The sequence below is a fragment of the Kogia breviceps genome, chromosome 11, assembly GCF_026419965.1.
Source record: "Kogia breviceps isolate mKogBre1 chromosome 11, mKogBre1 haplotype 1, whole genome shotgun sequence".
In the NCBI taxonomy this organism is placed as follows: domain Eukaryota; kingdom Metazoa; phylum Chordata; class Mammalia; order Artiodactyla; family Physeteridae; genus Kogia; species Kogia breviceps.
This window is the reverse complement of record NC_081320.1, coordinates 9,056,672-9,069,812: the sequence shown is the minus strand read 5'-3', so window position 1 is coordinate 9,069,812 and position 13,141 is coordinate 9,056,672. Positions and strand designations below refer to the sequence as shown.

The 13,141-nt window shown below is 63.7% G+C and overlaps 1 protein-coding gene across 5 annotated transcripts; it reads right to left on the bottom strand.

Moving 5' to 3' along the window:
- Positions 1-761: 761 nt before the first annotated feature.
- SEMA4C (semaphorin 4C) lies at positions 762-11,125 on the bottom strand. Of its 5 annotated transcripts, none has more exons than XM_067007162.1 (15): positions 10,642-11,125; positions 8,033-8,178; positions 6,464-6,612; positions 6,074-6,136; positions 5,829-5,927; positions 5,658-5,754; positions 5,419-5,535; positions 5,174-5,325; positions 4,915-5,090; positions 4,477-4,621; positions 4,162-4,384; positions 3,921-4,033; positions 2,774-2,931; positions 2,613-2,683; positions 762-2,486 (listed from the first exon to the last, which is right to left on the bottom strand). In XM_067007162.1, the coding sequence occupies exons 2-15, from the start codon at positions 8,139-8,141 to the stop codon at positions 1,657-1,659; spliced, it is 2,502 nt and encodes an 833-aa protein (XP_066863263.1). In that variant the 5' UTR covers positions 8,142-8,178; positions 10,642-11,125; the 3' UTR covers positions 762-1,656. The 5 variants fall into 5 exon arrangements, with proteins under 5 accessions (XP_066863263.1, XP_066863264.1, XP_066863262.1 ...); XM_067007163.1 differs by having other exon boundaries at positions 8,033-8,181; positions 10,642-11,108; XM_067007161.1 differs by lacking the exon at positions 10,642-11,125 and adding an exon at positions 10,181-10,239.
- Positions 11,126-13,141: the final 2,016 nt, after the last annotated feature.

Here is a 13,141-nt window from a genome sequence, read left to right as displayed (position 1 = left end):
CAGGAAGCGTAGCGTGCTCAAGTCAGCAGATGGCAGCCCTCTCGCACAGCAGGGCGCCCGGCAGCCGCCTGTTCCAGCCACAGCAGGCACCCACAGACCAGTCAAGGGTACGGAGGACTGGCTGCCTCTGTGTGTGGGCGTGAATTACAGAACCCAGGCGGGGTCCTGTTTTTCTTACAAATATCTGGGCCCTACACGGCTCCTTCCATAGGACAGGGGCTTGGTGCCCACCGGGTGGCAATGGGGAAGGTTCCCTGTGGTGTGTAGCCGAAGCATTCAAGGCTAACAGGCCTGGAGGGTAAAGGCTGGAAGTCATCTTTCCTCCCCTAAGCTGGTTGGGAGCCCCATCCTCACGCGAGCCAGCCCACACCACCTTAAGCTGCTTCTAGGAAGTTCCCCTCCTCGGCCCCCGCACCCCCATTTCCCCTTCCCGGAGTTCTGGGAAGCCAGGCCCCTCCCGCTCTCCTGCTTCTCCTCCCCTTGCCCTGACTTCTCCCTTTGGCCAGAAGCCAAGGCTGGCTCTCAAGAGGCTGTGGCCCTGGTCTGGCTCCCAGCCCAAGCCACCACTGTGGGAAAACATTGGCGCCTGGGCTGTCCCCCCTCCAGAGAGGGGCACAGGCAGGAGGGGGACCACTGAAGGAAAGGGCGGCTGTGCCAGGACTGAGGGGGGGGGCAGTCCAGCCCCACTCAACCCACAGGGAGTCTCCCTCTTGGCACCCAGAAGGTTTTGGCCCAAATGTCTTATCTCCATGACAGAACAGTTTCATTTTCTCCATTTTATTTGTCCATATAAAAATACTCAAATATTTACAACAAATAAATACGCGGGGACACAATAAGTTACACTGTGAGAAGCCCTCCTCCTGGGGCTGGGAGAGGATGTGCCCTATCCACAGCATGCCCACCCTCTCCTTCCCTCCCCCTCCCCCTCCCCCCACACCACCTTTCCCAGCCCTGCCAGGGAGGACAAGTATAAAATACCACTGAATCCCAGGGCCAAGTGGGAGGCCCCTCCCCCCCTTCCCCCAAACACACAGGAGGCTCCATCTCCCTCCCCCCACCCTGAAAACATTCACAGCCCCGGGAGTAGGACCAGGCCCACCCCAGAGCCCTGGACTCCCCCAAAGGGGCACAGCACCCTGCCCAGCCCACCCCCGTATGTACATGGCTGCCCCCCCCCCCCGGGGGACAGGCGGGAGTAGGAGAGGCAAAGTGATACAACCCCTTCCCCTTCATAGCTCCAGTGACCCACCAGAAGGACCCCAGGCCAAGGGAAGACTTGACAGTAACAGGAAGACTATGTCACACACCCACACACACATACGTGCTCACGCCCACAGACACACGTGTATGTACACAAACACACCCACATCTCCAACTTCCGCCTTGAAAGGTTTTGGCTGCTGGGGTCCCGTGCGTCTGTGATTCACAGCCCCTCACAGAGGAGGAAGGTGCCCTCTGCTGCGAGGCTGGTGCCCCGGTGAGCCACACCAAGTGGCAGTGCCCATGCTGAGAGAGCAGGTCCTCATGGCCGAGCGGTGCCGGGCAGGGTCTGTCCGGGGCAGAGCAGGTGCCCGTGCCATGTCCCTGAGGTAGCTGGTGCCTGTGCAAAAGTAGGAGCCGCGCCTCCCACGCCGCCCCGCCGGAGGGGTCCCCTCACACCGAGGACTCCTCGGGGTTGGAGTCCGGCAGCTGCTGCCGCTGCTGCAGTTTGCGTCTCAGCTCATCGGCGAGCTCGGGCAGGGGGTGCCCGAGGCTGCCCCGGTCCTCCCCTCCCAGCTGTAAGCGCACGTATCCATTGGCATTGGAGTTCCGCCCACCCCCCAGGTGGAGCCGAGTTGGAGAAGGCAGGGGCTGGCCGGGGATGCCAGGAGTCGGCGAGGGGGGCCCGCCACCAGGCTGGCACCGGGCGTGTCCGGGAACGATCTTGAGGGAGCCGTCCGAGTAGTAGTAGCCCACGGGGTCCCAGAGTTTCTCGTCCGTCTCGGGGCCGGGCCGGAAGGGGGGACTGGTGGGCTCCTTGGGCAGCTCCAGAGGGTACACCAGGGTCCTCTCGGCTGCCTTGGCGCCCTTCTCCAGCTCCTCCCGCAGCCGCCGGCGCAGGGACAGAACCAGCAGCAGCAGCACAAGGCACACGGCCCCCAGGGCCACCACGGCCAGCCATACCAGCCCCAGGCTCTCCAGGGGGGCCCGGGCCTCCAGGGTCACTGACGGGCCTGCCACCACTGCCACCAGGTAGCCTTCGGCAGCCAGCCGGGCCCCCTGCTCCTCCGAGAAGCAGTGGTAGGCCCCGGCGTGGCGGGGCTGGGCGGCCATCACCACCAGAGCCTGCAGCCGGGCGTCGTAGAGGAAGGAGCCGGGGTGCTCTGCAGGCAGTTCCCGGCCCCCGAAGGTCCAGCGGGCGTGGGCGAGGTTGGAGGAGAGGCGGCAGGGCAGCACCAGGTCTGTGCCTGCCACCACCGTGATGTTTTTGGGTGTGAGCCTGACTGCAGCGGCAGAGAAAGCAGAGCAGAGAGTCAGTGCAGGAAACCCAGGCCGCGGGGCGGATGCAGACACTCCAGCTCTGGCCCAAGGCCCACCGCCCTGAGAGGGGGACTAAAAAAACAGCTCACCTTTCTTACTGCCCCGGAAGTTACAAATACTTGAGGTGTCTGAGACCCTGACGTGCTGAATCAGCAGGGATCTGGTAGGGGAAGCAGAGGCCATCAGCGTCCCAGCTCTAACCCCTCTCCCGTCCCTGCTGCTCCCAGCACGTACAGAGAGCCCCGCTCACCTGGAGTGGCCGCCCACGGCCACGCAGCGGCTGGTGTTGACGCTCCAGGCGCAGTAGGGGTCCCGAGCAAGCACGCAGTCAGCGCAGGAGCGGTACTTCACACAGTCGGCCAGGGGCAGCTGGACCAGCTGGGAGTGGGAGCCCGCAAAGAGCAGCTTCTGCCAGAGAAGCACAGGACGGGGGGTGAGCCAAGCCCGGACATGGCCTGGGGGCGGCTCAGACCGTTGCCAGGGGGCACAAGGGGCCCAAAAGAGAAAGAGGGCTGCGCTCAAGTCCTGAGGAGGGAAATCTGAGGGCTGAGAACGCACGGAGGGCTTATTACAAGCCAAATGCAATCCTAAGCACCTTACAGATGTGACCTTATTAGAAAGGAACAGCAGACCTGTGAGGCCGAGAAATATAATCACACACACTCACTCACTCACTCACTCACTCACTCACTCACTCCAGGGCAGAATAAATAGCGCAGGAAGTTCAGTTTCCGCAGAGCCCGTCAGCCTCACAATAGCACCAGCAGAGCATAAGGCGTTTTTCCTGTTTGAATGGTGACTGCCAATTTGTATGTTTCTTCAACCACAGACTTTGTTTCTGCCATTATTCCACGTTCTGGAGAAACAACCTGAGCCGCCCCAGGTGGTGAAAGGCGAGCGTGTGAAGGCGCCACAGATGCGCCAGAGGAGAGTAGAGCAAGGGCAGAAGCTGAGAGCAGCACTTCAGGGAACAGCCGAAGCCACCGGGGGCAGGGGGCAGGGCTGGAGGGCAACAGGGGCCGGTCGGCAAGGCGACATCACGAGGGTGTCACGAACCGACACGGCACAGGGCCTGGCCAGCAGTGGCACCGGCAGAGAAGAGGCACAGCGCAACCCCGAGGGGCCTGAAGAAAGCGCACAGAGCAGCTGCCAAGGCCCCGTTCTGGGAGCGCAGCCCCCCCAGGACCAGGCTATATATAAAACATAACGCCCGGCTGCCAGGACCAGGCTATATATCAAACATAATGCCCGCAGAGCGCGGATGCCGTTAGCGCTCTCGTTCCTGGGACCCACCCCGAGCTACCCGAGGTGGCTCGGGCATCTCCCCACCCCTGCACCGGCCAAGCACGCGACCAGGGGAGGCCTGGGGACAGTGGTGGGTGGGGCCTGATTACTACCTTGCTCCGGGACAGGACCAGGCTTTCCACGGGCTCCTGGTCAAACACCTGCAGCTCCTCAACCAGGTGGACCCAGGGCCCTAGGCTCACGGCCTTGAGCAGCCAGCCATCTCCTGTGGGGGGGGGGGGGGGTTGGGGGGGGAGGACAGGTGTAAAGAAAAGGGCAAGAGGCGCTCCCCGCCTGGGGCACACAGGCCTTCGCCCAGCCCCCAGCAGCCAAGCCTGTGCCCCCTGGGCCCACCTGTGCCGATGAACAGCACTGTATAGGTGGCTCCATCAAGCCCCGTGACCCGGTCGGCCACCAGGTGGGTGAAGTTGGCGTCTTTCTTCACCAGCAGGGGCCGGCCCCACCGAGGCCCCACCTGCTCCTCCATCAGCGGGTGCTTCTTGATGAAGTTGAGGGTGTTGTCTGGCAGCTCCAGGGAGCTGGTGTAGCCGTGGCGTCGGTGCCAGTTGTTGATGCACTGGGGGCGGTGAGGAGGGGGCGTGGCTATCAGTCCGGCGGGAACAACACCGGAGAGGAGGACACAAGCGCGCCCCTGCCCCGATGACTCACCGAGCCGGGCCGCGGGCTGGGTACCGGGTCGGTGTAGCGGCCCCACTTTTGGGCCTGCTCATGGTACTCCTTGTAGGGCCCCTCGAACACCCTCTGGATCTCTTCCAACTGGTACTCACAGACTGCTGACAGGTCCATGTCGCCCCTGTCACAGCAAGGGAGGGGCCCCCGGGGTCAGGCCTGGGGCGACCACAGCTCCGGGCATGCAGCGGGGAGGCAGGGCCCGAACAGAAGAAGGTCACGGGCCCACGTGACGTGACGGCGGCTCCAAGTGCCGCTGGGGACGGAGCACGGCCCGCCTCCCGCCGGGGCCTTTGAAAAGGGGCAGGCATCCTAACATCCTCCTTGCCTCTCTGGACGTCCCCTAGGCCTGTCCCTGTCAGACCCAACCTCGCGGCCCTGCTCCTCCCCAGCCCCAAAGGCTCCCGGCCAACTCACCACCGCGCCCGAAAAACTCCAAAGAAGGTGGTGTTGTGCCAGGAGGCGTCCTGCAGGGTATGCAGCGCCTGCAGCTGGTTGAAGTAGAGCTGCCAGTCGGGCGCGGAGCACACCAGCCGCGCCTTCAGGAACGTGGTCCACTTCCTCTGCAGCGTCCGTGCGCCCCCCACGTCACCCTGGGGGACAGCGAGGGGACACTGCCGGTCAGCCCTGCCGGGCCGCCGGGCTCCCGGGGACGCGCGCCGCGGGGGGTCTGTACCTTGCAGACTCGGGCCACGCGGGCCACCACCTGCTCGGCGTAGCAGTCGTATTCCACGGCGCGCTCGCTGAAGAAGAAGTACACCTTGTCGTCATCCCCCGTGAAGCTGCCCACGCTCTCCGGGATGTAGGCAGAGCCCACGAAATGCGGTTCTACGGGAAGGGGAGGAGGGTCAGCCCGGGCGCTGCGCCCTCGCGGCGCCTCCCACCCACGGCTGCCCGGCCGGCCGGCTCCTCGGCGCTCACCGTTGAGCCAGAAGGCCAGGTACTCCGTCTTCAAGGCGTGGTGCGGCCCCATGTTCCGCAGGATGACGGGCTCCGTGCCCAGGAAGTTGTTGAGTGTGGCCGAGTACAGCTCCCCGTCTACGGGAGACAGGGGGTCAGCCGGACCAGAAGCGAGGTGCAGCTGCACTCAGGCCACGCGGCCCCGGAGTGGGAACAAGTCCTGGGGGAACCCCCCAAGCGGCAGCGGGACAGCTACTCACCCACAAGGAGGCCGGTGTGGCCCTTAACTGGGTCATAGGGACACTTCCCCTTGCCATCTTCGAACTCGCCACGCTCCAGGGTGAAGGTGAGCATGTCCTAGGGGAAGGGGAGAGGCGATGAGAAGGCGACGGGGCAGGTCGAGGGGCCTGGGGGACAGGAGCCGCACTCACAATGTAGGTGCACTTGGGCTGGAAGGCGTAGGTACCGCACACGTACAGGTGGGATGCGTTATACGGCTGCAGGAAGCGGATGAAGTTGAAACACTCCGTCTGGGGAGAGAGAGGCATCAGTTAAAGTATGAGGGCCCGGGACACGGGGACACAAGGACCCGGACCAGCACCGGGACAAAGGGGGCTCTGGGGAAAGAGGGTGCACCATGGCCCCCGCCCCCGCCAGCAGTGTCCCAAGCACCCACCTGGTTACTCTTCCCTTTCTGGATACACTCGGCCTTCTTCTCAGCTGGCGCCTCCCATGAGATCTGGGGACAGGGAGGGGACACGTCAGCGGTGTCACAGGTACATACCGTGCATGTGCTGCTAGCACGGCCCATGGCAGTAACGCTGGGAAGCCAAGTGAGAAGACACGGCCCCCACTCTCTGGGAGCTTATTCCAGCAGAGGTCAGAAGCCCCAGCTGCCCCAACGCGGCAGACCCCGTAAGTGCTGCAGACTCGGGGGAAGTAACACGCTCACCGAGGAGAACGGGGTGGGGGCGCAGCTGAGCCAAGGGGATAGCCTGGCCAAGCAAAGCCCCTCCGGGTCCAGCCTCTCTCACCCCCGCGTGCCTCCCGCTCCCCCACCTCTCACCACTCCCTGCAGCTCCAGAGCCTCCACGCTGAAGGCAAACAGGGCCTCCCGGGCCCCTACGTACAGGAGCCCGGTCTGCTCGGTCAAGGTCAGTGTCAGAAAGTCCTGGATGCCCGTCTGGGAGAAGCGCCGCACCACCGTGGCCAGCTCTGCAGGGACAAGGCCAGAGAGAGCAGGGATGGGGTGAGCGGACCTTCCTAGGAGTCCGGGAGGCCCCCCCTGCCCCCAAATCACCCTCCTCTATGCGATGGTCACTCCTGGTCCCCACGTTAGAGCCGGCACCCCACAGGCAGATGCCAGCCAAGCCCCCTGACTGGTAGTAAAGGGCATTTTCTGAACAGGCTTTTGGCTCTGACAGCTCCACCCAGGCCGCCCAGCCGGGGCGGAGGCAAATCTGGGCTGGGGAGGAGGAAGGAAGGATATCTCAGCCACAGCTTCCGGTCAGAGGAAGCCATCAGACCGATGGCTCTCACTCTCAGGGTCAGCAGCACTCCCCCCTCCCAGCTTCCTCAGCTGCTGCTTCCTTCTTTGCTCTGCTGCCTGCTGCCCTCACCAGGGGCCAGCCAAGCCCTGGACCCTAATCCAGCAGGGCAGGACGGACAGAAGTTGTGAGCACTCCTTTGACTTAGGAAACCCTTCCCTCCAGTGGGACCCAAATCCAGGCTGTTAGGGATACAAGCACAGCCGGCTATGGCATGAGGAGGGACGGCAGGAGACGGAATCGGGCTGGGAGGCCAGGCCAGGGAGGTCAGCGGAAACCAGAAGCTGGGGACCAGAGATGGCGCTGAAGCCTCGGGGCTGGGAAGCCCTGTTGCCATCCGCCAAGCAGGGCGCTATGATATTCGCGTAGTCGCAGGATTCCTACATCAGCCCCCAAAATAGCTGCCGACCTGTCCTCAGGGTCCCTCTAAACCAGCCTTAGTCTTTGGAGCCAACGGTGGGCCCAGACACAGGCTGGCAAGGGAGGGCTTTGTTAGCACGGAGAGGAGCCTGTGGGAGGTGAGCTCATCCTGGGTCCCCAGAACACACGGATGATCCAAACACCTGACATCACCTCCGCATACAGGTGTGTGAGCACAGAAGGGCTTTCAGGTCTGCCGTCCCCCCACGCAAGCACGTGCATGCGTGCACACACCGCCCCCCACCCCCCACTCTAGGGCCACCAGACAGCAGAGTGTCAGGGCAGCAGAGGGGGCGGGCCGTGACACCCTTCACCTCGTGCCCATCCTGACCCAGGTTTCTCTCTTTAGGCTCTCAGTGCTAGCGATAATTCCAGAAGTGAGGCATGGGGAGAGTAATGCAGAATGGTCACTCTCTCTTGTGTAACAGGGGCAGCCGAGCCGGGTCCTAAGTGTCAGGAGAGATCCTCTAGGTCCTGGCCTGGGCTACCAGTTCTGGGTCCCTAGGGCCACTCACTCACATTTCTCAGTAAGCTGTGTCACATACATCAGTGGGCCTTGAGCCCGACTGCAGCATACAGCTGGCACGTTCTAGAGGGCAATTCCTTGGCACCCCTCTTCCCCCAGGAGTCCCTCCTGGCCTCCCGCTCCCCGCCCTCCAGGCACTCACCCCCAGAAGATACCGTCTTCCGGGGCACCAGGTTCCACCACACCTCAGCCCCAATGCCCAGGCCCCACAGTGCCACTGCCACCAGCCAGACGGCCCAGTGCGTGGCCATGGCACACGCCCTGGCGCTAAGCTCCAGGCCAGCTGCCCTGCTGGGGGAAAAGAAAGGGTCAGAATCACAGCCAGAGAGAACAGACCGGAAGGGGGCCCACACAGCCGTGCCAGGAGGCACCGACAGGACAGAAGACCTGATCCGTCCTCCCCAGGACTCCCCCGCGCCCCAGGACTTGGAGCAGAGACCTAGTCCCCTCCGACACCTGGCCTCAGCCTCTACAGCCTCCAAAGGACCATGGGGTCTCCCTGGGGGGAGGGAGAGAGCTAAGTCGGCTGCAAGAGTGGACACTCGGACAACCTCCGGGCCCTCCCTGACTCCTTCTCCTCAACAGGAAGTTGTTTAAGAAAATAAAAAGGGGACCCCCCCCTTCTCCCCACATCAGGCCTGACAGATTCGAAGGATTTCTTAAAATAACCTTTGGAGGCAGGACCTGGCCCTACTGGGGCTCCAGCCAGCTCCAAGACCTAATTCTGAGACGCACACCCCTCAGCAGGGTAATAAGCATGCGGTGGGGCAGGCGGCTGGAAAAGACCCCCAGGGAGGACTCGGTGCATCCGGCTGCGGGGGTCCCAGCCCCAGCCTCTCGCCTCCCCCAGCGCAGACAATAGCCGGGCAGAGCCCCAAACCCCGTTCCACATCACAGGGCTGAAGTGGGGCCGGGAGCTGGAGGGGCCCCGCTTCCCGAGGCCCCTTTGTTGCCCAAGAAGGAAGGCAGGAAGTGGGTGGGATGGGCGTGGAAATGACCGGGGCCTCATCCTGTTCCTCGCACAGGATCCTAGGAGACACCAGCCCTCGGGCTGAGGGGCGGCGGGACACCGGAGCCGGCCCCGGTCTCCTCAGGGATCTCCCGGCGGCGCTTTCAGGCGGGGGCCGGCGGGGAAGTGAGGACCTGGTGGGGAGCGCCAGGGGGGTTCCTCCTGGACCGCGGAGGGCGCCCCGAGCAGGGCCGGCGCCTGCTGCGCTCTCCCGGGGTCTTGACGAACCTTCCCAACTCAGGGATCGCGCCCCCAGGACCCCGGCCAGGGCAGGCCATCTGGATTAATTTCCACTGCTCCAGCCCTCCAATGCCGGGAACAGAGACACAGAAGCTGGGGCTATGCTCACCCCCAAAAACAAAGGGTCCCCGCCAAGACCCCGTCCCGGGTCCCCCCCCCCCCCCGATTCTCCCCTCCCCCAGCTCCGGGGATTTGAAGGCAAACAAAGCGGCGGCGCTGGGAGCGTGGCGGAGCCCGGCCTGCGGACGCCCCCTGTCGGCCCAGTAACCCAGCGCGGGAAGGGCGGGGGGGGCAGGAGATGCGTTCACCCCCCGCACCGGCCGTCCCCCAACACACCCCCAGCCCTCCCTCGGCCCCTTACCCCAGGCCCGGGCCGGACCCCGCGGCGCGCTCCAAAGGCTCTGCCGGCACAGCTCCTCCCCGGAGCAGCCCCGGAGGTGGGGGTGTGTAGAGGGGTGCGGGCTCCCGGCGGCGCGCCCCCCACCCTTGCCCACCCCGAGCGGCGGGCCGCGGACGGCGCCCCCGCGGCTGCAGGGCGAGCGCTCCAGCCGGGAACTGGGCGGCGCGGCTCAGGAGCCTGGCTTTCCAGGACAGCCCGCCTCCCCAGCGGAGCGGGCGCGCGGCCGGGGGGCCGCGGCAGGGAAATCCGATCCCACAACATCGGCCTCCGTCCAAGCCCGCCCCAAACTTTCCGTCGGGGGTGGGGGAGCCAGGGGCAGTTCGGGGGCCTGGAGAAGATCCCGGCCGCGGGCCGGACTGCACGAGGGACCCCGCTCCCTGAGCCCCGCTGCCCCTGACCAGTCCGCGCCTCCGGACCCTGTGGCGGCGGGCGCCGCTCTCCCCGCTCCCCAGCCCCCGCGAAGCAGCCCGCGGGGGGCGCAGGAAGGCGCTCGGGCCGGACAGCTGTCCTAGCCACCGCCCCTCCCTGAGCCCCCAGACCCTGTCCCTCGCGCGTGCGGCGTCCCCCGCCCGAGTCGGGAGACAAAGCGGCGACCCCGGAGCCCCCTGGCTCCGACCCCAAACAACCCCGGCCTCACTTACCTCTTCTTCGCGGCTTGAATCCCTGGGCGCCGCCCTCGCTTTCGGCACCGACCACGGTCCGCCCCTGCCCGCGCGCCGCCGCCCGCGCGCGCCCGCCCGCCCAGCTCTGCTGCCCCTCTGCCACCGCCCCTCGGCCCGGCTCGGCTCGGCGCCCCTGGGCTCGGGCTCCCCGCGCCACCGCGGCGAGCGCCGGCTCTTTCTCCGCCGCGGCCGCGGCTCTCCGCCCCCTCCCCCCTGACGTCAGGCGGGGGGGCTCGACGGAGGTCGGGGGCGGGCCGCAAAGGCCCGCCCCGGAGGGGCCTGCGACCCGCACGCCTACCCGCTCCCCACCCGGGAGCTCGGACCCCCGCCCCTCCCCGTGCTCTGCCGCCCCGCGCCTTGCAGCCGCGAGCTGCGCCACCGCGCCGGGAGGTGGGGCGGGGGAGGGACTCCGGGCCCCGGCACGGGGGAGTCGGACTCACCCGGTCTTTCCGAAGTGTCCCCCAAGGCCAACCGCGCAGGCTGGGTGGCCGGGCTCGGGAATGGGGCTAAGGGGATCCCCACGCTGAGGTTACTGGAAACAAGGCCTGCGGGCCACCTCAGTGCGAGTATCCGAGGCTCCTTTTCGGGGCGGACCAGAGTGGTCTGTCTGTTGGCTCCCAATTCTTCTTTTCTTGGCCCCAACTCCCACTGACCCCTGCGATCAGACTGGAACAGGCCTCACCAGCCACGAAGACCCCCCCAAGTCTCCCCGAGACCTTCTGCCCCTTGTTTCTCACGCTCCAGGCGGGGGGACCTGCTCAGCACAGAGCCTACCCTCAGGAAATGACTCCTTCTGGTGCCGCTGGAAGGCTGAATAACAAGTGACATGAGCCCTGATGTTCAGACGAAAGGGTTCTGAGGGGAGCCACGCTGGAGGAGAACTGGCATCTTCACAACCGCCAGCCTCCGCCCACAGCCGCTCCTAGAAGTAACTTGTAGCCCTGGCCTCCTGGGCGGTGCTGGGGTGTCCTCCTTGCCAGCCGGTTTCTCGGAGCTGGGCAGGTGGACAGAGGAACCCCGGGGTGGGGGCCAGCCCACCGGGACCCAGAGACAGATGCCACCTCCTGGCTAGGGGCAAAGGGCAGAGGTGAAGAGACTGGAGGCCCTGAGGCTGCGGTGGTGACTTTAAGCCCGGTGCAGTCCTGGAGGGAAGGGACACTTTAGGGCCCCGTCAGCAGATCTGGATTATAAATCAGTCCCGACGGGAGCTTTTGTTCTGGGTTAAAACTTGGCATCAGAAAAGTGGAGACCAGAAGAGTCGTGGAGATAATTGGGAAAAGCAGCCCAGTTTGGATTCAGTAACAATTGGGTCTTTGCTGGTATACATAAAGGCCCCTTCTCCCGCGCTGGCCAAAGCCACATTTCCCAGCTCCTTTCCACCAGAAAAAAAAAAAAAAAAAGGAAAAGCTGTGGCCTTGGAGATGCTGGAGATAGGGGGCAAGCCAGTTAATTAGCATTGGGTGGGCAGGGAAGGCTTTGCTTCAGCTGACAGGGAGGAAGATGTGTGACCCCCCCCTCTTCCTGTTAGATCCTGCATCTATTTATGTGGATGTAAATCATCAATAGGCAGCACGCTCTGCAATTTGCCTTCCCTCTGCCCTCATGACCACCCTTTCCAAAGTAGGTATTGTTTCTCCCATTCTATAGATAAAACGAGTCTCAGAAAGGTTACGCATCCTGCCCAAACTCACACAGATAATGAGCAAGGTCAGAATGTCAAATCAGGCCTTAGGACTCCTGATCCTGTCTTTCCACTAAGTCACAGGGTATCCTGATAACCTTTAGGTCACAAACACTCCATTTCCTGCTGTTTTTCCTCACCTTCAAGCCTCGCCTTCACCTCCCACCCACCTCTAGGTGTGACAGGTTACCAGGCTGAGATCTGAGCTCCTAGCCCCACCTGCAAGACAGCCCTAGTGGAAAGTCTCAGCAGGTGGTTTGGTTTCACTGGCCGTGACCGTCTTCTGTACCTCAAGGCCGGCTTCTCCGTTCCTGCTAACAGACTCCGGAGCCCTTGCCTCCCAAACGCTCCTCAAAGATAAGGCTGCAGCTTGCCTGCTCCCCTTTTCCACCTTCGCTCACTTTCTGCTGCATTCTGTTCCTTTCCGGCGCTGGCCTTTTCCGTGGGTGGGTGGGCAGGGGATAAAGTTTCCTGCATGACTACTTGCTCATGATTCATACTTTAAAATAAAAGCACAACTGGTCAAAAATGAGGATTCCTGGGTCTTAAATTATGAAGAAAAAAAGTTACTAATACCGGGGGTGGGGGTGGGGAAAGGCTTATGTATAGGTATATCAAGCCTCCTCAGGGCGTATCATATTCTATGGAAGGTATCCACTTTTCAGGCCTTAGGCCTTGACAGACCCTCTTACTTTCCCCATTTGTTCAACCGCTTGTGGCCAAGAAAAGGCAGATGTGTTAAATGCCCCCTGAGTTTCTCTGAGGACCCACTGGCAGCTCAGTCCGGCCCCTAGAGATGGACCCAAGAGTCTTCTCTGGAAAGCAAGGCCCCTCCCTCACTCCCACAGCTTGGTCATGCGCCGTGGTGCCCCTCCTGTGAACTCCAGTTCTCCTGAGGCTGCTTTCTGAGGGGGGGTGAGGGCGGGGCTGAGTGGGTCACGGTGGGGTTCTGCAGTCAACAATGCCTGGCCGAATTCCAGGGGAGTCAGGAGCTGCTGTCAACCCACGGGGGGGAAATGAAAAAGCCTGGGTCAGCCACCCTTCAGGGGCCTTTCTGAGGGCCTGGGGACCGAGGGGAGTGGGGACATAGGAAAAGGACTTCCTCTCTCCACTTCCTCCTAAAGGAGAGTTATCGAAGCCGTCCACCTGGGAAGCCTTTCCCTTCCAGCCCCTCCCTATACCACCATCGCCAAAGGAAGCAGGAAAACATCCGTCATCACAGCCCCGGATGCTGCTTTTCCAGTGGCTTCCACCAGGAT